The 22,229-nt window shown below is 47.9% G+C and overlaps 1 protein-coding gene across 2 annotated transcripts in view; it reads right to left on the bottom strand.

Annotated features, from left to right (window-relative positions):
* The window catches only part of LOC144506628 (immunoglobulin superfamily member 5-like), a 79,933-nt gene that overhangs the window by 20,847 nt on the left and 36,857 nt on the right, over positions 1–22,229 (bottom strand). For both annotated transcript variants that reach the window (XM_078232994.1, XM_078232993.1), the window contains 2 exons: positions 21,692–21,804; positions 12,916–12,974 (listed from right to left, as the gene is read on the bottom strand). In XM_078232994.1, coding sequence (XP_078089120.1) covers positions 12,916–12,974; positions 21,692–21,804 — 172 coding nt within the window. The remainder of the gene's footprint in view (positions 1–12,915; positions 12,975–21,691; positions 21,805–22,229) is intronic.

Here is a 22,229-nt window from a genome sequence, read left to right as displayed (position 1 = left end):
TGGAGCGTGTTTCCTTGCCTGGAAAGAAGTGGGCTTGGCCACAACAGTTGTCTTGCCCGCAGGTATCCCAGTCTCATTTCTCCATCTGGCCAACTGCCCAAACAGGAAAATGGCCAAACATGGTTTGCAACTGAGGAGGAGTATGCTGGTCTCCGTCTCTGAGCTTATCAGCTGAATAACAGGAGGGATAGCTATCCACAGCTAGAACACCAGTCACTGGCAGCTTGTTGTTTGTACATTTGTGTCCTAACACCTAGAATTCGAGCTATGTACTGGGCAGGAAAACCAGGCTACGCTGCCACCGTTCACGCACACACATGTGTTACTGGCCAGTTGGGGGAGAACTGGCAAACATCTGGAAATTTATCATCCAAATATGGTGTCACAGTGACTTCAGGAGAGGAGGGGAGAAACACAACAGATAATATTTCAAATGGTGTGATGCCTGCAATCATTTCCGAGTTGGTTTCTGACCAGTTGCAAGTCGCAGGGGCAGTGTGGCAGCATTGATATCACGAGCCGCAATCTATTCCTGGATATTTCAGGCAGTTTTGGCTCTGTACTTAGTGTTGTGTTTGACATGTGAAACCTTGCAATCTGGAAAAATGCAAAATCTACCACACCAAGATGTCCGCCACAGCTCCCTGATAGCATTCTCCTTTCCGCCTCTGTCACTCCAGAGATTTCCTGCTCAACGCACCAGCAGGTCTGAGGGAGCGCTACACTGTTGGAGGTCTTTTGGATAAGAAGTTAAATCATGGCCCTGTCTGCCCTCTGAGGCAGACCTAAAGGATCCCGAGACATTACTTGAAGAATGGGGGAGTCAAGGGTGGGACAAGAGGTGTTCTCCCTAATGTCCAAGTCTTCAAAAACAGATTATCCAATCATTATTACATTGCTGGTTCTGGGAACTTGCTGTATGTAAATTAGCTGCCATGATTGCTACATTTTTTTAACTTGGATGTGAGCATTGCTGGCAAGGCCAGCATTTGTTGCCCATTCCTAATGGTCCCTGAGGTGGTGACTGCACTTCAGCAGTGCGTCATTAGCTGTGAAACACTTTGGGACATACTGTGGTCATGAAGAAAGCTTTATAAATGCAAGTTATCTCCCTATTCCCACTAAACTGCTCACCACCTAACTTCCCTTCCAACAGGCAACGTTACCTGATCATTTTAACGTTTCTCTCTTCTTAGCCACTGTTTCCCCCCACCCCACAACACCACCATTTCAAATTAGCTATCATCATCCCTCTCCTCAAAAAATCACAACCCTGGACTCCTCCATCCTTACAAGCTACTGCCACATCTTTAACTTGCATCCCTTTCCAAAGTACTTGAATATCCAAAGATCCTTAGACAGCACCTTCCAAACCCACGACCACTTCCATCTTGAAGGACAAGGGCAGCAGATACATGGGAACACCACCACCCGCAAGTTCCTCTCCAAGACACTCACCGTCCTAATTTGGAAATATATCACCGTTCCTTCGCAGGCGCTGGGTCAAAATCCTGGAATTCCCTCCCTAACGGCATTGTGGGTCAACCCACAGCACAAGGACTGCAGCGATTGAAGAAGGCAGCTCACCACCACCTTCTCAAAGGCAACTAGGGATGGGCAATAAATGCTGGCCAGCCAGCGATGCCCGTGTCCCATGAATGAATAAAAAAAACTTCCAAAATCTGTCCATCCTTCCCACAATTCCATGTTTGAGTCCTTCCTGAGCAGTTTTCCTCCTATGCCACAATGTCAAAATGGCTGTTATCAAAGTCACAAATGACACCCTAAGTGACTAAATGTAAACTATCCCTCTCCATCCTTCTGGATCTGTCTATAGCCATTGGCATGTTTGATCAATATGCCTCCTCCAACACCTCTCCACCAATATCCAGCTGGCTAAGACTGTCCTCACCTAATTCATATCTTATCTATTTGATATTAGCCATGGTATCACTTGCAATGCCTTCTCTTCCTGCTCTCACACTGTTATGGCTGGTATACCCCCCACCAGGGAACTATCCTTGCTCCTCTCATATTTCTCATCTACTTGCTTCCTCTTAGAAACATCGTCAGAGAATAAGGCACGGGGTGTGTGGTGAACCATCGTTGGTTCACCACTGGGGGTTGTTATTATGTTACTGTTGGGCTAGGGTGTTGTTACTGTGGGGGTTGTACAATGTTGTTGGGTTAGGGTGTTTACCTGTTATAAGTGTTATCATGGCACATTCCAGTGGGGTCCCGCCTCCGGTGGCGAGGTATAAGACCCTCTGCTCCGGCAGGACCCCTTCAGTCTGAACTGGTGTATTCGTGTTAGTAGTTCCATTGTTACACAATAAAAGCCTTCAATATCGAAGCCTTGGTTCCACGTGCTTAATTGTCGCGCATCAATTTTATTGTGTAACAGAAAACTCTCAGCTGTACAAAAAAAAGAGTATGGAACAGATCTTAAAACCAGATCGTCTGGCACTGGACCCACGTGCGGTCGGTGCCGCTAACACATTCGACCATTGGTGGAAGTGTTTCGAGGACTACCTGGCAGCCTCTGTAGCTATCACTACAGACAGTGATAAACTCCAGGTCCTCCACGCAAGGGTAAGCAACACGATTTATCTCGCCATTCGTGCGGCTCCCACTTACCCGAGGGCCGTCGAGCTCCTGAAGAAACGATACACGAAGCCACCCAACGAGATACACGCTCGTTACCTCCTCGCTACACGACGTCGGCAGTCGGGCGAAACCATGGAGGACTACGCCAATGAGCTCCTGCAGCTTGCCAGGGGTTGCGATTGTAAAGACGTATCAGCCGAACAATATATGTACGACCTCGCCCGAGACGCGTTCGTAGCAGGGGTAGGGTCCTCGTACATCAGGCTTAATTTGCTGGAAAAGGGGAACCTCGACTTGACCCAAGCAATGGAGATGGCTGGGATGCTGGAAGCGGCGTCGAAGAGCTTGGCGCTGTACCCCGAGGACCACGTGCAGTCAACGTGGCAGGAGCAAGCTCAGCTCCCTCCTCGCCCCGCTAACCCGCGCTCCCAGATCGATCCGACGACGGCGGCAGCTCCAGGTGGCCAGCGATGCTATTTTTGTGGTGGGGCCAAGCATCCACGGCAACAGTGTCCGGCAAGAACGGCAATCTGCAGCCAGTGCGGTAAAAAAGGCCACTACGGCAAAGTCTGCAGGTCAAAGTCTAAAAACGGCAGTGCAGCTTGTAACCCTCCAGAACGGAGACAATCTCCTTCGGCGTTGCAGTACCCACGAGGTCCGACCACGTGCGAACCCAGGACGGCGCCATCGTGGCTGACGGAGGAGGAGGAAGACCACCAGGAGTCGCTGCGTTTGGCGCCCTCGCCCATGTGCGATTCATGGGGGCGGCCATCATGGTCCACGACGACTAGGAGCGACCAGCAGGGGTCCTCAGCATCAACATCGGCGGCATGCAGTGACGCCCAGGGGCCAACGGTGGCGTCGATCTCCCTGGACCAGACCAAGCACCACAGGCTTGAGAATTCCATGATGGATATAAAGGTAAATGGTCGAACTGTGAATTGTCTGTTTGACAGTGGGAGCACCAAAAGTTTCATACACCCTGAAACTGCTAAAAGGTGTGGACTCTGGGTTCTCCCTGCCAAGCAGACAATTTCCATGGCATCACGGTCCCGGTCTGTACCGATCCAAGGACGATGTATGGTAACTCTTGAGGTACAGGGCACAATTTACGAGCAATACAGGCTCCTTGTGTTACCTCACCTTTGTGCGCCAATTCTCCTCGGACTAAGTTTTATGGTCCACATGAAGAGTGTGATCCTACAGTACGGTGGGCCACTCCCTTCACTGGCAGTAGGGACTCAGCCGCAGCCTCCAAATTGTCCAAAGCGCCCCGCATGCAATCTATCCACTCTGAAAATCACTACACCGTCCCTCTTTAAGAATCTGATACCTGGCTGCAAGCCCATCGCTACTAAAAGTAGGCGTTACAGCGCTGAGGACCGGATCTTTATTAGATCTGAGGTTCAGCGGCTCCTCAAGGAAGGGATCATACAGGCCAGTGCTAGTCCGTGGAGAGCGCAGGTTGTGGTAGTCAAAAGCGGGAACAAACCTCGGATGGTCATCGACTATAGTCAGACCATTAATCGTTATACGCAGCTGGATGCGTATCCTCTCCCGCGCATTTCTGATATGGTCAATCAGATTGCGCAGTACCGAGTGTTCTCTACCATAGACCTTAAGTCCGCCTACCATCAACTCCCCATCCGCCCAGAGGACCGACAATATACGGCTTTTGAGGCGGATGGTCGTCTATACCAATTCCTCAGGGTTCCATTTGGTGTCACCAATGGGGTCTCGGTCTTCCAGCGTGCTATGGACCGAATGGTGGACCAGAACGGGTTGCGGGCTACCTTCCCGTACCTGGATAACGTCACCATCTGCGGCCATGAGCAGCAGGAGCACGACACGAATCTCCAACACTTTCTGCGCACTGCATCTCGCCTGAATCTGACCTATAACAGGGAGAAGTGCGTATTCCGTACGCGCAGGTTAGCCATCCTCGGATACGTGGTGGAAAACGGGGTCATTGGCCCTGATCCAGACCGTATGCGCCCACTTACTGAACTTCCCTTGCCCGCTAGCACGAAAGCACTGAGGAGATGCCTCGGGTTCTTTTCGTACTATGCACAGTGGGTCCCCAACTACGCGGACAAAGCTCGTCTGCTCATTAAGTCCACGACCTTCCCACTTACGCCGGAGGCCCAATTGGCCTTCAAGGCTTTGAAAAGCGACATCTCGAAAGCCACGATGCACGCGGTGGATGAATCCATCCCTTTCCAGGTGGAGAGTGATGCATCTGATTTCGCCCTAGCCGCCACACTAAACCAGGCAGGCAGGCCTGTCGCGTTCTTTTCCCGCACCCTTCAAGGCCCCGAAATTCGGCACTCAGCGGTGGAGAAGGAGGCTCAGGCCATTGTGGAGGCAGTCAGACACTGGCGCCATTACCTGGCAGGGAAGCGGTTCACCCTGATCACGGATCAACGATCCGTGGCGTTTATGTTCAGCAACACGCAGAGGGGCAAGATCAAGAACGATAAGATCTTGCGGTGGAGAATTGAGCTCTCCACCTATAATTACGATATTATGTATCGTCCAGGGAAGCTCAATGAGCCCTCGGATGCCCTCTCGCGCGGAACATGCGCCATCATGCAGGAGGACCGCTTGAAGGCTCTCCACAATGATCTGTGTCATCCTGGAGTCACCAGACTCTACCATTTCGTCAAAGCCCGCAACCTGCCCTACTCGGTGGAGGATGTCAGGTCAGTGACGAGAAGCTGTCGGATTTGCGCAGAATGCAAACCGCACTTTTATCGACCAGACCGGGCACAATTGGTCAAGGCCACTCGCCCTTTTGAGAGGCTGAGTGTGGATTTTAAGGGCCCCCTTCCCTCAACGGACCGGAATGTCTATTTCCTCAACATAATAGACGAGTACTCCCGGTTCCCGTTTGTTGTCCCCTGTGCGGACACGTCGACTGCCACCGTCATCAAGGCATTCAGTGAGCTTTTTACCCTGTTCGGGTACCCCTGCTACATTCATAGCGACAGGGGCTCGTCGTTCATGAGCAACGACTTGAGGCAATTCCTGCTCTCATTCGGGATTGCCTCTAGTAGAACCACGAGCTACAACCCTAGGGGTAATGGACAGGTGGAAAGGGAGAATGCTACAGTCTGGAAGGCTATCCTACTGGCACTGAAACCAAGGGGCCTTCCAGTCTCCCGTTGGCAGGAGGTCCTTCCAAATGCGCTCCATTCTATCCGCTCCCTCCTGTGTACGGCAACCAATGCTACTCCCCACGAGAGGATGTTCCCATTCCCTCGGAAGTCGTCCTCGGGGATCTCATTGCCAGCCTGGTTGACGTACCCAGGACCCGTCCTTCTGCGGCGACATGTGAGGGCTCGCAGGTCCGACCCCTTGGTCGAACCGGTCCAACTCCTCCACGCCAACCCTCAGTATGCCTATGTGGCATATCCTGACGGGCGAGAGGACACTGTCTCCATTCGAGACCTGGCGCCCGCAGGGGACGTAGCAACTCCTGTCGCTCCTATTCCCCCAGTCACGAATCCACTACTCCTCATTGCTTCCCCAGACGTGGCGCGGTCAGCACCGGGACCAGTGCATAACACTTTTACTCCCATGTACAGCTTGCCTGAGACTCGGAGATCGGCGCCACCATCACCACCACCACCAAAGGTTCCAGGATCCCCTGCACCATCGCCTCACCAGGGCCGACCGGCCCGGGAGTCCTTGAGGGGACAGCCGGACGTGGTTTTGGAGAGAACGCCACCGCAAGCACCTGCTCCGGTTTCGCAACCGGTGTTGAGGAGATCACAGCGTCGGTGCGGTCCTCCAGACCGCCTGGACTTGTGAATTCTGTTTATATGACCTGTTTTTTCTTGCACCCCGCCACCTTTTGTTTTTAAAGGAGGGGTGAATGTGGTGAACCATCGTTGGTTCACCACTGGGGGTTGTTATTATGTTACTGTTGGGCTAGGGTGTTGTTACTGTGGGGGTTGTACAATGTTGTTGGGTTAGGGTGTTTACCTGTTATAAGTGTTATCATGGCACATTCCAGTGGGGTCCCGCCTCCGGTGGCGAGGTATAAGACCCTCTGCTCCGGCAGGACCCCTTCAGTCTGAACTGGTGTATTCGTGTTAGTAGTTCCATTGTTACACAATAAAAGCCTTCAATATCGAAGCCTTGGTTCCACGTGCTTAATTGTCGCGCATCAGGGTGGTGATGGCCTAGTGCTATTATCGCTTGACAATTAATCCTGAAACTCAGCTAATGCTCTGGGGACCCGGGTTCGAATCCACCATGGCAGACGGTGGAATTTGAAATCAATTTTAAAAATATCTGGAATTAAGAATCTACTGATGACCATGAAGCCATTGTCAATTGTCGGAAAAAACCCATCTGATTCACTAATGCCCTTTAGGGAAGGAAATCTGCCGTCCTTACTTGGTCTGGCCTCCAAGTGACTCCAGACCCACAGCAATGTGATTGACTCTCAACCAAGCAGCACAGTGGTTAGCACTGCTGCCTCACAGCGCCAGGGACCCAGGTTCAATTCAGGCCTTGGGTCACTGTCTCCCCGTGCTGCGTGGGTTTCCTACGGGTGCTCCGGTTTTCTCCCGCGCTCCAAAGATGTGGGGGTTAGGTGGATTGGCTATGCTAAATTGCCCCTTAGTGTCAAAGGGATTAAATATGTGGGGTTATGGGAATAGGGCTTGGGTGGGATGTGGTTGGTGCAGACTCGATGGACCGAATGGCCTCCTTCTGCAGTGTAGGGATTCTATGATTCTATCCACTCTTAAGTGCCTGAGTGAGACACTCAGTACAAGGGCAATTAGGGATGGGCAATAAATGCTGGCCAGACAGCGACACTCATGTCTCACGAATGAATAAATCTGACCTATTATCTCCTTACGTGGCTGCGTAAACATTTATTTGCTACTGCTTCCTGTGAAGTGCCTTGGGACGTTTTAGATTAAAGGCACTCCAAAAATGTAAGCTGTTATTGTTGAAGCTTCTCTTTCCTTCTGTGGAAACCATGGGTGCAGACTTGAGGACATATTCGTTTACAATCGAGACAGCAGCAGAGTGGGCCAAAGCCAACGTGGGATGTTAGCAATCACTCTAATCGGAGTAAAATACAGCAAACTAATTCACATGTTGCTGCTGTGTCAGCAGCTAGGATCTATGCTGAGTGTCCCAAAGGAACCGTACAGTTTACAACACAAGTCATGGGCAGCAGTAGATCTGATGGATTGTTCCACAAGTGAGGCTGCTCCACAACTCACGGTAATGAATTAGCATGTCAGCTTTGGAAGTACAAGTATTCATCAGGCCTCACTCTGAGTCAGGACAATATTGCACCATTCCAGTTGCGTTAAATTTAAAGTAAAGGATTGAATTTTGCGTGTGTGTGCGGCTGTGTGTGTCAGGAACCTAAGAGTTTACCTCTGGAGCTTATGTCAAAATGTAAGTCGCGACTAAAGAGCGGTACGGTGGCACAGTGGTTAGCACTGCTGCGTCACAGCGCCAGGGTCCCAGGTTCAATTCCGGCCTCGGGTGACTGTCTGTGTGGAGTTTGCGCACCCTCCCTGCGTGGGTTTCCTCCGGATGCTCCGGTTTCCTCCCACAGTCCAAAGATGTGTGGGTTAGGTTGATTGGCCGCGGAAAATTGCCCCTTAGTGTCAGGGAGACTAGCAGGGTGGCTATGTGAGATTACAAGGATAGGGTCTGGGTAGGATTATGGTCGGTGCAGACTCAATGGGCCAAATGGTCTCCTGCACTGTAGGGATTCTATAATTCTATTCTATGATTCTAAAGGGATGCAAGGTCCTGTGTGAGGTGAGTGGAAACATCTCAATCTAACTCTTAATCAGGATACGTCAGTAGCAAAATGTGCCCTCGATTTGGTACAACTCAGAATTAGATTGACAAACCCATCTAAGTCAGAGCAGAGGATGGGAGCACCGTATTATGGCAACACCATTCCCTATCACAATAGAGTTAATATTGTCGTTCATCTAAAATCACTGCTTAGAATGATTGGGACTGACGACGCTAGTTTTATGCAACAATCCTCCACTCACTGAATTTTGCAGGAGAAACCAGCTTGCTTTTATTGGGCGATGTTGCTTTTTTTTAAAAGTTTATTTATTAGTGTCACAAGTAGGTTTACATTAACACTGCAATGAAGTTACTATGAAAATTCCCTAGACGCCACACTCCAGCACCTGTTTGCGTACACCGAGGGAGAATTTAGCATAGTCAATGCACCTAACCAGTACATCTTTGGACTGTGGGAGGAAACCAGAGCACCCGGAGGAAATCCATGCAGACACGGGGAGAACGTGCGGACTCCACACAGACAGTGACCCAAGCCGGGATGTCCAACTCAGAGAACGCCTTGTTTCGTGTACAAATCTTTGATTTGGGGCATGGGGTACCTATCAGGTTTGGAGACCTGATTGACTGCTAGTCTATAATCCCCACACAGAAAAACTGATTTGTCGGGCTTGGGAATAGGGACTACAGGCTCAGCCCATTCTGCAAGTTGCACGAGCATTATTATGCCAAACTTTCAAGGCACCCAGGTTCAGTTTCCACTTTCAGCATGGAGTAAGGGGACTGTTCTTGCTCTGAAATACCTAGGTGTCGTGTTAGGCTCAATGCAGATCTTGGCCTTGGCCCCATTAATTTCTGTAAGAAGTCTCACAACACCAGGTTATAGTCCAACAGGTTTATTTGGTAGCAAAAGCCACTAGCTTTCGGAACCTGACGAAGGAGCAGTGCAAGTGGGAGTTCTGTTCACAAACAGGGCATTTTAAGACACAAACTCAATTTACAAAATAATGGTTGGAATGCGAGTCTTTACAGGTAATCGAGTCTTAAAGGTACAGACAATGTGAGTGGAGAGAGCGTTAAGCACAGATTAAAGAGATGTGTATTGTCTCCAGACAGGACAGTTGGTGAGATTTTTTCAATGGCTTCTTAAAGTTCAAATTGGATTCTGCCAATAGCCTCTGTTGGGTGGTTAGGTCAATTATGCCACATACCAATCTGTCTCACAACATTTCATTAAGAGGCAATGCAAATTTACAATGTTCTGCCAATTTCCACAACCTAGCCAAGGACTCAGTGACAGGTTTCCCAGGAGTTGTCGCAGCCATGTTGAAGTGATATCTCTCGAATATAACAGAGGACTTTGGGTCTTAATAGCCTTTACCCAGGTCTGCTATCTCATTAACAGTTTTTGAGTCAGGGACATCTGGATTGGCCACACTTTTTATCATGAAAGTCGGGGCCCCGCATGTTGTCAACAACATTGCCTTTTGTTTTTCACCTCCTTCAATGTTAGTAGCACAGAAGTAGTAAGGCATGCGCTCTGTATATTGGGCCCAGTCTTTTTCACTGGTATCATAGGGTTTGGGTTTCCCAAAAAGAGGCATAATGGTTTTTTGGCCTTTTCTTACCAGAGAGAAGACTTACAGAGGTTGCCGGTGGGAGAGATAGAAAGAAAAAAATTTTCTCCTTGTCGCCAATGTGGTAATTAAACCAAACGCCAGTTCCCATCACAAACACCCTTTGTTTTGTACCAAAGAGAAGGGTCACACCCGCAACTTGCAGCGAGATAGCCTACACCGAGACTTACAACGCAGGTCCTAGATGAGCAATGGGGTTAAAATCCCCCGCTGTCCACTTCTTATTGGGTGAGCCTCCACTCATTCAGTAGGGCAGCTCATCCTCCACAAAGCCCATGGGGAGATCTATCAATGATCCCCAATGGCCTTTGTGGCCACCATAACAATGAGAATCCCCCTTAATTATCACAATATGTTTCTTACCATTATTTCTTGATTTATATTGTGTCGTATAGTGTTGCTACAGTCAGGAGGCTTATAAACCACTACAACCAGTGGGGACGGCATGGTGGCACAGTGGTTAGCACTGCTGCCTCACAGCGCCAAGGACGCGGGTTCGAATTCGGCCTCGGGTGACTGTCTGCGTGGGTTTCCTTCCGGTGCTCCGGTTTCCTCCCACACTTTAAAAATGTGCAGGTTCGGTGGATTGGCCCATTCTCAATTACCCCTTAGTGTCAGGGAAATTAGCAGAGTAAATACGTGGGGTTACAGAGATGGGGTCTGGGTTGGGTTGTTGTCAGTGCAGGCTTGATGGGCCGAATGGCCTCCTTCTGCACTGTAGTGATTCTATAATTCTATGAACAAGTGATTTATTTCCTTTGCCATTTCTTATCTCCATCCCAATTTATTCTACATTTTGATCCTGGCAGGAGGATACAAAGGGAGGGAGTGGCGAGGACATGGAGGGGTCGGCATACCTGCAGTACACTGCACCCACAGTGTCCCAATTCGACCCAGTAAGAAAACTCATGTTGTTTTAATTCTCTCTCTTTGACCACTTTAGACTTCTGTCTTCAGAAAGATTAATGTAGTTTTCAAAAAAATTAGCTTGCAGCAATTTAATTAAATGTTTACCCAATCGGTCTGCAGGTTGTAAAGTTTATAAAGTTGAAGTTTATTTATTAGTCACAAATAAGGCTTGCATTAACACTGCAATGAAGTTACTGTGAAATTCCCCTAGTCACCACACTCTGGCACCTGTTCGGGTCAATGCACCCTAACCAGCACACCTTTCAGAATGTGGGAGGAAACCAGAGCACCCGGAGGAAACCCACGCAGACGCAGGGAGAACGTGCAAACTCCACAGACTGTCACCCAAGCTGGGAATTGAACCCAGGTCCCTGGTGCTGTGAGGCAGCAGTGTTAACCACTGTGCCACTGTGCTGCCCAAAAACTAAGGGTCAATTTAGCATGGCCAATCCACCCAACTTGCACATCTTTGGGGTGTGGGAAGAAACCGGAGCACCCGGAGGAAACCCAAGCATATACAGGGAGAATGTGCAGACTCCACACAGTCAGTCACTCAAAGCTGGAATTGAACCCGGGTCCCTGGCGCTGTGAGGCAACAGTGCTAATCACTGTGCCACCGGGAATCAAACCCAGGTCCCTAGCGCTGTGAGGCAACAGTGCTAATCACTGTGCCACCGTGTCACCCTCAAAAGAGGATCCACAGAACATGATAAAATCATCAGGCAGCAAAGGTAGAAAGTGTGAAGGGCCAAGTTTGAAAAGGGATTCTGTGGCTGGAGAAACATTTACTGTTCCCGTCACTATCATATCACCTAACATGATCCATTTCCCAATCTTCTTCTTGCATCCCTTGTACAGCAGAGCCAGATGTGGTACCAAGGCTCTGGTTGCACTTCCCAGAGAAATTATTGAGTCCAGAATGCACATTTTAATCTGAAAATGGCTTTGCATAGCGTAATGTCTTTGACAATGCTATTCAAAGAAAATCAGGGAGTTCTCCTTGTATCCAGGCCAATGTTCCTCCCTCAGTTGAAACCATCTAAAGAATACTCTTTCACCTTTTTTGCTTTTGTTGAGAATAGCACCTACATTTGCAGGCGCAATGGTGATGTAGTCGTAATGTTGCCGAATTAGTAACCCAGAGGCCTGGCCAAATGTTCTGGAGACATGGGTTCAAATCCCATCACAGCAGCTGGTGGAGATTGAATTCCATCAATAAATCTGTAATCAAATCTCGTTTATGGCAAGCGTGACAAATATAATTTTAGTTTGTTGTCAAACCCATTCTAGTTAACTGATGCCCTGTTGGGAAGGAAACCTACCTACCTGTGACTCCAGACTTGCAGCAACGTGGTTGATTCTTAACTACCCTCTAAAATGGCCTAGTGAGATACTCAGCTCAAGTACAATTATGAATGGACAACAAATGCTGACCTTGCCAATGACGCCCACATCCCATGAAAGAACAATTTTAAAAAACTTAACTCTCAACTAAGTGGGATTCGCTGTGTCAAGACCTGTTAGTCCACATTTCGAAATAAAAATGCCATTGTTTATTAAGTTATAATTCAATTTTTGTAGCTGAAATAGGAATACACAGTGGCACGGTGGCACAGTGATTAGCAGTGCTGCCTCACAGGGCCAGGGACCCGGGTGCAATTCCCGGCTTGGGCCATTGTCTGTGTGGAGTCTGCACATTCTCCCCGTGTCTGCGTGGGTTTCCTTCAGGTTTCCTCTGGTTTCCTCCCACAGTCTGAAGGACGTGCTGGTTAGGTGCAGTGACTCAAACAGGCCCTGGAGTGTGGCGACTAGGGGGTTTTCACAGTAACTCCATTGCAGTGTTAATGTAAGCCTTACTTGTGACTAATAAATCAACTTTTACTTTTACTTTGGTTGAGTCCTTATGCACAAAATAATTTTCCTTGTTTGGAATATCAGTGTTAACCACATCTGCTGTGCTTACCTCCAAGGTATCATTGCTCTTTTTCCAAGACCTTGAGTCTACCTGGTGAGGTGAAGGTCCTGTCAAAGAAAGAGTACCATGAGTGATATAAAATTAGCTAGCATTACTACATGTTCAAAAGCAATTTTAATAAACAGCATGCTTTTTCACTCTGTGGTCCAGTTCAGAGATAAATTTTGAGGATCACTGACTCTATGTCACTGATTGCTACAACATTTGCATTTTCATTGTAAATATACAATAGTTTTGTTATTTACCATTTTTCTTTTACTTCTTTAAACTGTTTCTATCCAGCGTTCTGTAATGTTGTTGTGAGTGCAGGAAGACAAATCACTCCTCACCTTGTGCCAAGTAGAACTTTGACAGCAGTCTGTTGTGTGTGTACGTGTGTGTACATGTGTGTGTGTGTATGGAGCCAGGTTCCCATAAAATTGAAGGCAATCTTGGAATCATAGAATAGTACAACACAGAAAGAGGCCACTCGGCCCATTGAGTCTGTGCCAGCTCTTTCGAAGGGGAATCCAGTTAAGTTTAAGTTTTTTTAAGTTTATTTATTAGTTAGCCCCACCACCCTACTCTTTCCCCAAATCCCTGCATTTTTTCCTCCTTCAAACGTTTATCTAATTCTCTTTTGAATGCTAATATTGAATGTGTGTGTGCGTACCATCCCACCAGGCAGTGCATTCCAAATCTTAATCAATCCTTGCATCAAAACGATTTCCCTTATGTCTCCTTGAATCTGTCCCCTGGTTATCAAACCTTCAACCATTGCAAACAGTTTGGCTGGAAACCTCCGACCTTGTCCATGGCTGGGATTCACCAGTCCCCCTGCAGTGAATGGAGTTTTGGCTGACAGTGGGGCAGGTCATAGAATCATAGAGGTTTGCAGCATGGATACAGGCCCTTCGGCCCAACTTGCCCATGCCACCCAGTTTCTACCACTAAGCTAGTCCCAATTGCCCGCATTTGGCCCATATCCCTCTGTACACATCTTACCCATGTAACTGGTTTTTAAAAGACAAAATTGTACCCACCTCTAGTACTGCCTCTGGCAGCTTGTTCCAGACACTCACTACCCTCTGAGCATGGAAAAGATTGGAGAATCCTGCCCCTTTTTCTCATTTAATTTATCTTCATAATTTTAACCACTTACATCAAATCTCTTGTTGGCCTTCTCTGCTCTAAAGAGAACCACCCCGACTTTGTTCAGTGTTTCCATTAAATCACCTATCCCTGAAAAGATTCAAGTAAATCTCTTCTGTACCCTTTAGAAAGCATTTGTGTTCCTCCTTTGTAGTGCTCAATAATAGTCGCCATGCTAACTGAGGTCAAACTAGACTTCTGCCCTGTATGCCATTATTCAGAAAGTCCATTATTCTGTGTTAATTGCCTTGTTGCCTGTTCTGTCACCTTCAAAGACTTGTACACAAACGCCCCTGTACCCGTTTTAAAATTGTCCCATTTATTAGAATCTAGAATCCCTACAGTACAGAAATTAGGTCATTTGGCCCATCGAGTCTGCACCAACAACAATCCCACCCAGGCCTTATCCCCATAACCCCACATATTTACACTGCTAATCCCCCGACACTAAGGGTCAATTTAGCATGGCCAATACACCCAACCCACACATCCTTGGACTGCGGGAGGAAACCGGAGCACCCAGAGGAAACCCACGCAGACACGGGGAGAACGGGCAAACTCCACACAGTCAACCCAGGCCGGAATTGAACCCGGGTCCCTGGCGCTGTAAGGCAGCAGCGCTAACCATTATTATCTCTCCTCATTCTTTCTACCTCATACTTTGTGGGATTGAATCTCATCTACCATGCGTCCACCCATTCCACTAGCCTGCCGATATCCTCTTGAAGTCTGTTACTATCTACCTCAGTTTTTACTACACTTCCAAGCTTTGTTGCACATTTTGGAATTGTGCTCTGGGTCTAACTCATTAATATCCCTGAAAATCGGTAATGGTCCTAGCACTGAAGGTTGAAGCATTCCATATGCCACCCTCCAGTTCAAAACACTGCCTTTCATCACAGTTCTCTGTTTTGTGTCTCGTAGCCATATGCTGCTACTGCCTTTTTTGTCCCATGGGTTCAATTTTGCCAACAAGCCCAGTCTGTTGTACTTTATCAAACAAATTATGAAAGACTATGTACACAATGCCAGCACTGCCCTCTCCCCACCTCACTGTTACCTCATCAGTAGATTCAGTCAGGAATGATTTTGTCCTTGAGGAATGTGTTGCTGGCTCTGATTTATCAAGCGAGGTTTGTCCAAGTGGCTGGTAACTTTCCCCTCAATTATTGTTTCCATTCCCCAGCACAGGTGTTAAACACTCTTTGATTTGATTTATTATTGTCACATGTATTAGCATACAGTGAAACGTATTGTTTCTTGCGCACTATACAGACAAAGCATACCGTTCATAGAGAAGGAAAGGAGAGAGTGCAGAATGTAGTGTTACAGTCATAGCTAGGGTGCAGAGAAAGATCAACTTCATGCGAGGTAGGTCTGATGGCAGCAGGGAAGAAGCTGTTCTTGTGTCGGTTGGTACGTGACCTCAGACTTTTGTTTCATTTCCCGGAGGGAAGAAGGTGGAAGAGAGAATGTCCGGGGTGCGTGGGGTCCTTAATTATGCTGGCTGCTTTGCCGAGGCAATGGGAAGCGTAGACAGAGTCACTGTGATTTCCAGATTTCCACATCACTGTTCCCTCATCAGACGACTCAGTCAGGAATGATTTTGCCCTTGAGGAATGTGTTGCTGCCTCTCATTTATTAAGTAAGAAGTTTAACAACACCAGGTTAAAGTCCAACAGGTTTATTTGGTAGCAAAAGCCACACAAGCTTTCGAGGCTCTAAGCCCCTTCTTCAGGTGAGTGACTCACCTGAAGAAGGGGCTTAGAGCCTCGAAAGCTTGTGTGGCTTTTGCTACCAAATAAACCTGTTGGGCTTTAACCTGGTGTTGTTAAACTTCTTACTGTGTTTACCCCAGTCCAACGCCGGCATCTCCACATCATCTCATTTATTAACCCAGGCTTGTCCAAGTGATTGGTAACTTTCCCCTCAATTACTGTTCCCATTTCCCAGCACTGATGATAAACACTCTGGCCTGTGATTTCCAGATTTATGCTGTTCCCCTTTTTTGAACAAGGATGTAACATTTGCAATCCTTTGGCACCAGCCCTGCATCTCAGGAGGATCAGAAGGCTGTGGCCAGGATCTCTGCAATTTCTATTCTATTTTAATTCAGCAACCTCCATCCGGGCTTATCTACTTTAATACTTGCAGCCTTCCCAGTACTTCCTCCTGTTTTTATCTCCAGTCTCCCGGCAACCTAATTCCTCATCAGTTCCACCACTCCTCTAACAACCTTTGTACTGTTAATTTGCCTGTAGGCTACCCTTTTATAGAAGCATAAAATGACACAGTACAGAAGGGTTCCATTTGGCCCATCCTGTCTCTGCTAGCACTTGGAAAGATCTATTCAATTAATCCCATTGCCCTGTCCTTACTCTTCAAAGGTTATTTATTAGTGTCGCAGGTAGGCTTACATTAACACTGCAATGAAGTTACTGTGAAAGTCCTCTACTCACCACACTCCGGTGCCTGTTCGCGTACACTGAGGGAGAATTTAGCATGGCCAATGCACCCAACCAGTGCATCTTTTGGATAGTGGGAGGAAACCCACGTAGACATGGGGAGAATGTGCAGACTCTGCAGAGACAGTGACCCAAGCCGGGAATTGAACCTGGGTCCCTGGCGCTGTGAGGCAGTAATGCTCACCACTCTGCCATCGTGCTGCCCACTTTACCAATATATCCAAGTCCCTTTATTCCGATATTACTGAACCTTTTCATGCAGTGCATTCAGGACAATAACAACTTGCTGCATAAAAATATTCTCACTTCTGATTCTTTTCTCTTCTATCAGGAGAAACAGTCTCTCCCTGTTCACTCTGTCACACCTCCTCATGGATGTGAATACTTGTACTGAATCCTCCTTAATGTCTCTGTTGTTCAGGAGAGCATCCCCAGCGCCTCTATCTCTCCAGATATCTGAAATCTAGCATTTCTAGTACCATTCTAAATAACCTCCTGCGCACCATCTCTTCTTGACATCTTTCTTAAAATTCGCTCACCCAAAGTTGGACACAATCCTTCAGCTGAGGCCTAATCAGTGATTTATAAAGGCTTACCCTAACGTCACTGCCTTTGTCATCATTCCTTCTAGATTGCAGTAAATGGGTGAGGTTCTCCAGCCTCCCAGCCACATGTTTCCCACCGGTGGGAGGTGGCGCGTTGTTTGTTAGCGGTGGGATTCTCTGGTCCCACCGCTGTCAATGGGAATTCCTATTGATGCTCCCCCATGCTGGTGGGAAACCTGCGGATGGGGGTCCAATGCCAGCGGGACTGGAGAATCCCGCCAGCATGAACGGCCAGAGAATTCCGGCCTTTATCATTATCTTTTCCAGCTATTGCTTTGTTCACTTCATTTACAAAATTCTTCATCTATATCTTGCAGCCGTTCTGGGTTCCACGCATTTTCTGCATATTCCACCTTCTCCAACTTTTTCCCTTTTCCCAAGAATATGATCGCAGTCTGTGTCGGCTCCAGGCTGGGCCTTTGGGTTCTTGGCACTGTTCACACATCTTCGTTCCATCATTAAATAGTGCAGTTGAAATTTCCCTGCATTGGCAAGCATCTTCCAGGTATATCATCTTCTTTCACGATGCCAAAACCATGTCTTTGTGATCACAAGTCCCGTTCAATAATGATCACCCAAAGAAAGAAGCCAAAGGCATGCTGTTGTTCTGACTTTTGCACACTTAATCGGATTATCCATCCATCGAAGGTTGTGTTGGGAGTTAAAACAAAGGATGGGAAGGCACTACATGGGAGGTAGAATTATAGAATCATTGAGTGCAGAAGGAGGCCATTCGGCCCATCGAGTCTGCACCAACCACAATCCCACCTAGGCCCTATCACCATAACCCCATGTATTTATCCTAGCTAGTCCCCTTGACAGTAAAAGGCAATTTAGCATGGCCAATCTGCCTTACCTGCACATCTTTGGACTGTGGGAGGAAACCAGAGCACCCAGAGGAAATTCACGCAGACACGGGGAGAACGTGCAGACTCCACACAGACAGTGACACAAGCTAGGAATCGAACCCGGATCCCTGGTGCCGAGAGGCAGCAGTGTTAACCACTGTGCCATTGTGCCCCCTATAATGGTGATTAGTTGGGAATTCCAGGGAGAAAGCGGGACAAGAGAAGCAATTGGTGTTATAAGATTATTGCGTGAATGCAGTTGAGAGAATGGACAGGGATCATGGCGGGATCTTCCGTGCAACCTGGAGAGATAGAGGACTCATAAGAAATCTGTACATGGGACAAACAGCAACCGTGGGGAGTCAGAACCACTTGCATTCAGAAGAGGAGTTTGACAAGAGCATCATTTAGCCCCAGTCCACTTCGATATCCATGCAAAAGAAATGATCACAGAGACTAATGAAGACAGAAAATGTTCAGATTGCTTTGGGAGGCAGTGGGTTGGGACTTTGGAGATGACAAAGAATCATAGAATCCTACAGCGCAGAAGGAGGCCATTCAGCCCATCAAGTGCGACCACAATCCCACCCAGGCCCAATCCCCATATACCACATATTTACCCTGCCAATCCCCCCTGAAACTAGGGCCAATTTAGCTTGACCAATCAACCTAACCCGCACATCTTTGGACTGTGGGAGGAAACCGGAGGAAACCCACGCAGACATGGGAGAGAACGTGCAAGCTCCACACAGACAGTGACCCAAGCCAGGAATTAAACCTGGGTCCCTGGTGCTGTGAGGCAGCAGTGTTAACCACTGTGCCACCGTTCCGCCCTCAAGCAGTTGTAGCAAGCATAGGAGGAGGGTTACAGGAAACTGGTACATCGCTCAATAACAGCAGACATGAACTTTGGAATGAAAGTGAACATGGACAAAAATCAAGTGACGCATATCTCAAAATCGCCAAGAAATGTTTGTATGTTCATAAAAGGAAAGGAATTAGAACAGCTGCAAGGATTCAAGTATTTCTGCAGATGCAAGTTGCAACAAAGAAATAAGAACAAGGGTAACAATGGGAATGGCCATCTTTGGTAAGAAGCGACAGCACTATCCAGAGAGGAGAATAAAACAACTCAAAAAATGACTTGTAAAGAACGTGATTGGAGTATTGTTTGTGAGACTTTTGCCCTACAGAAAGAGGAAACCAATGGCAGAATCACTCAACAGAGTCAAGAAAGAGGTGTAAATGTTTCTGATGAAAAACTGGAATAAAGGGCAATGGGGAGCAGGCAGGAAAGTGGAGCTGAGACCAGGATAAGATCAGCCATGATTATGTTAAATGGCAGAGCAGCATTAAAGGGCTAAATTGCCCACTCCCCGCCCTAATTCCTATGTTCCTATGTAACTTGATAAATAGCTTTGAAATGGGGGGGGGGTCTGGAGGAGATTGGCTGAACAGAAAAAATAACAGATGGTGAAGTGCGGAGGAGTGTGAATGGAACAGAAACATTTCCTGGTCACAAATCGGAAAAGGCAGAGCGACTGGGAGGCACATTTTAAGAGGAAGTGGGCTTGGAAGAGGCATTAAGGAGGGAAGGTTGAAGGAAAAGAAAGAGGAGAAGAATATCAGTGCTGGTTGGCTCGGACATTGAAGGGAGTTATTGAAAACTTAAAAGAGTTAATGGGGGTTCACAGACAGAGGGGATTGAGAACACCTAGACACCCTTCGAAGGCCCTGGATGGATGCCCCCCAGGTATCTGTCTGATGCTCCTCCTTTTTTTAGGGTGCCCAAGGGCCCTTCCCCGATTCCCTGAGGCGAACGTGTACCTGGAGGGAGGTCAAGGCTCTTAACAAGACACTGCAGAAGTTCACCCATAGCTAGAGTGACAGAGTGCAAGCCTGAACGTTTCTCCAGCACAAACTGTACATTTCGCTTCTCCGTGGCATCTGCCATCTTCCCGTAGAGACTTCAACGTGCTTGCATATCAGAGTCATGATATCGAAGAGAATGTGAACTGACTCTTCTGCCTCTGAGGGCCTCTGACCTATCTGCCCTGTGTCTCTTTGATAACCATGATGTGGAGATGCCGGCGTTGGACTGGGTTAAGCACAGTCAGAAGTCTCACAACACCAGATTAAAGTCAACCAGGTTAAAGTCCTACCAAATAAACCTGTTGGGCTTTAACCTGGTGTTGTGAGGCTTCTTACTCTCTTTGATAATCCAGCATCTTCTCCATGACTACTTCCAGTGGTTCATCGCCTAGTTCTGACTTAGCAGAGGCCTGTTCTCCAGCAGTCCCCTGAGTGCCAGGGACTTAGGCCGTCACTGCCTCCTCCTGCTGTGGACATGCGTCTGTGAAGTGACCACCAGAGTGTGAGCCCAAGCCTAGACTATGACCCATCGAGGTGTAGGTCTCTGGGCTGGTGGAGGTGCAGGTGAATGCTGTGATAACTGTACATGTGTGAAGTTATTGTCCTTGTCCTCCTCCAGGCTCTCCTATGGACCGGGGCTGAGTCCAGGTGAGAGGGCTTCTCCCACCCGCCTCCTGCTGGCACCTAGAATGGAGAGAATAATGCTGGTCTTTGCTGGTCGAACATGGCACTCATCAATCACCTTAATTTTCCGAGGTTTTCTGGATTTTGCATGGTTTCTCAGTCGAGGTTTGGGGGAAGCTGACCTCACCATTGGCACTGACCCGGTCACGAACCTCCCCTGCCAGCTCTAGCCTAGCCAGTGACACCCACGGCCCATGACAGGAAGACAAAATGAGTGGTGATGTGAGTTTGGAGGGTAAAAGGTACACTTACCCTTACAGCACTGCTGAGATCATTCATCCATTTCCTGCTGCGTAGGGTGGTCCTCCTCTGGACCCTGCGGGTGCCGATTACCCCGGCCAACCCCTCTACTGCCGGAGTGGTCAGTCGGGTGGGCCTCCTGTGGCCGTCCTGCAGAAGAGGATGTTCCACCTTTCCTGATGCTCCAGAGATGCATTGCTGAAGTGGGGAGTCGTGACTTATTGCCTTCTCCCGCTCATCCTCCTCACAGAGCCCTGGCGCCATTCATTGAGGCCTGTCTGAGTGCCTTTTAAATATGATGCCCAGACAAAACAACGGGGCCTCTGACTTTGTCCACCCCGCGACGAGACATGGATGCGAACCGTGCAGAAGCGTAATTAATGAGGTGGGCAACACACAATTGTGCGTAAAAGCTCTCCCCATTCTACACAGGCAAAGCTCCAGACTTTCTAATCTTGTCACGGGACGTAAGGCAGGAGGGAGCATTCCACCCTGGAAGTCCACTATGAATAAGGACCTGTCTTCGAGCAAAGCACACATGATGATGATTTATCTCTGTTCTGTTCATCACCCAACTTGTAGATTCTCTGCCTCTCACATGACACTTGCGAAGTAAATAATGGCCTTACTACCTCGATAAGGCTCCATTTGCTGGACACATTGAGAGCAACATTTTTACACGCTTCATCACCCACCTTCCAGTGTCCACCACCCCTGAGTGAGGAGGTGGCGCCCATTTTTTGCCTCGCAAAGTGATTTGGCACTAATGCGTTTAAAGATATCTATCTAAATTGGAATTGAATGGCTACACCCAATTAGCGGCAATGCAAAAACGCCCAAAAACAATGTAGGAGATTGCGGAGGGACACAAAGAGATTTCTATATGTTAATGTAGACGGACACGCATCTGAACACCTACTTGGGGAAAGTTGGTAATCATTCACACTGTCAGTGGACATTCCGAAGTTCGCCAGACCGGAGTCTTTCGGATCATTCCCAGTCCCCTCAAGAGATTTCCTCCTCGATATTTTTCTTTAGAGTGACAAGCAAAGGTGAAAATGTAGCAGGTTATATACAAATGAAAAATCTACATAGTGCTACTGAGCTGGTCGAATGGCTGGGAGTGAGTAACAGGCTATTGTTTGTTCAGTGGTGGAAGAGAACAGATTGTCCCCACATCAAAATTGTAGGCCGAGTGAGGATGGCCCGCTGAGTTGAAAGACATTGGAAGAATTTCTGCACAATACCACAAGCGGGAACAGGCACCCAATCCATCTTTTTTGCAATGAATTAATTACACAGTTATTTGGAATATGAAGCCAGAAGTGGGCCCAACTGGCCTATGCCAGTGTTTACGCTGCACACGAGCCTCCTTCCATCCTACTTCAATCTCTCCCTCAGGTGCCTATCTACTTAAATACAGCTCTATAATTCATCTCAACTACTGCCTGGGATAA

The sequence above is a fragment of the Mustelus asterias genome, chromosome 17 (genome assembly GCF_964213995.1).
Source record: "Mustelus asterias chromosome 17, sMusAst1.hap1.1, whole genome shotgun sequence".
NCBI lineage: Eukaryota > Metazoa > Chordata > Chondrichthyes > Carcharhiniformes > Triakidae > Mustelus > Mustelus asterias.
The sequence above is the reverse complement of the archived record's forward strand: the minus strand, read 5'-3'. Positions and strand labels throughout refer to the sequence as shown.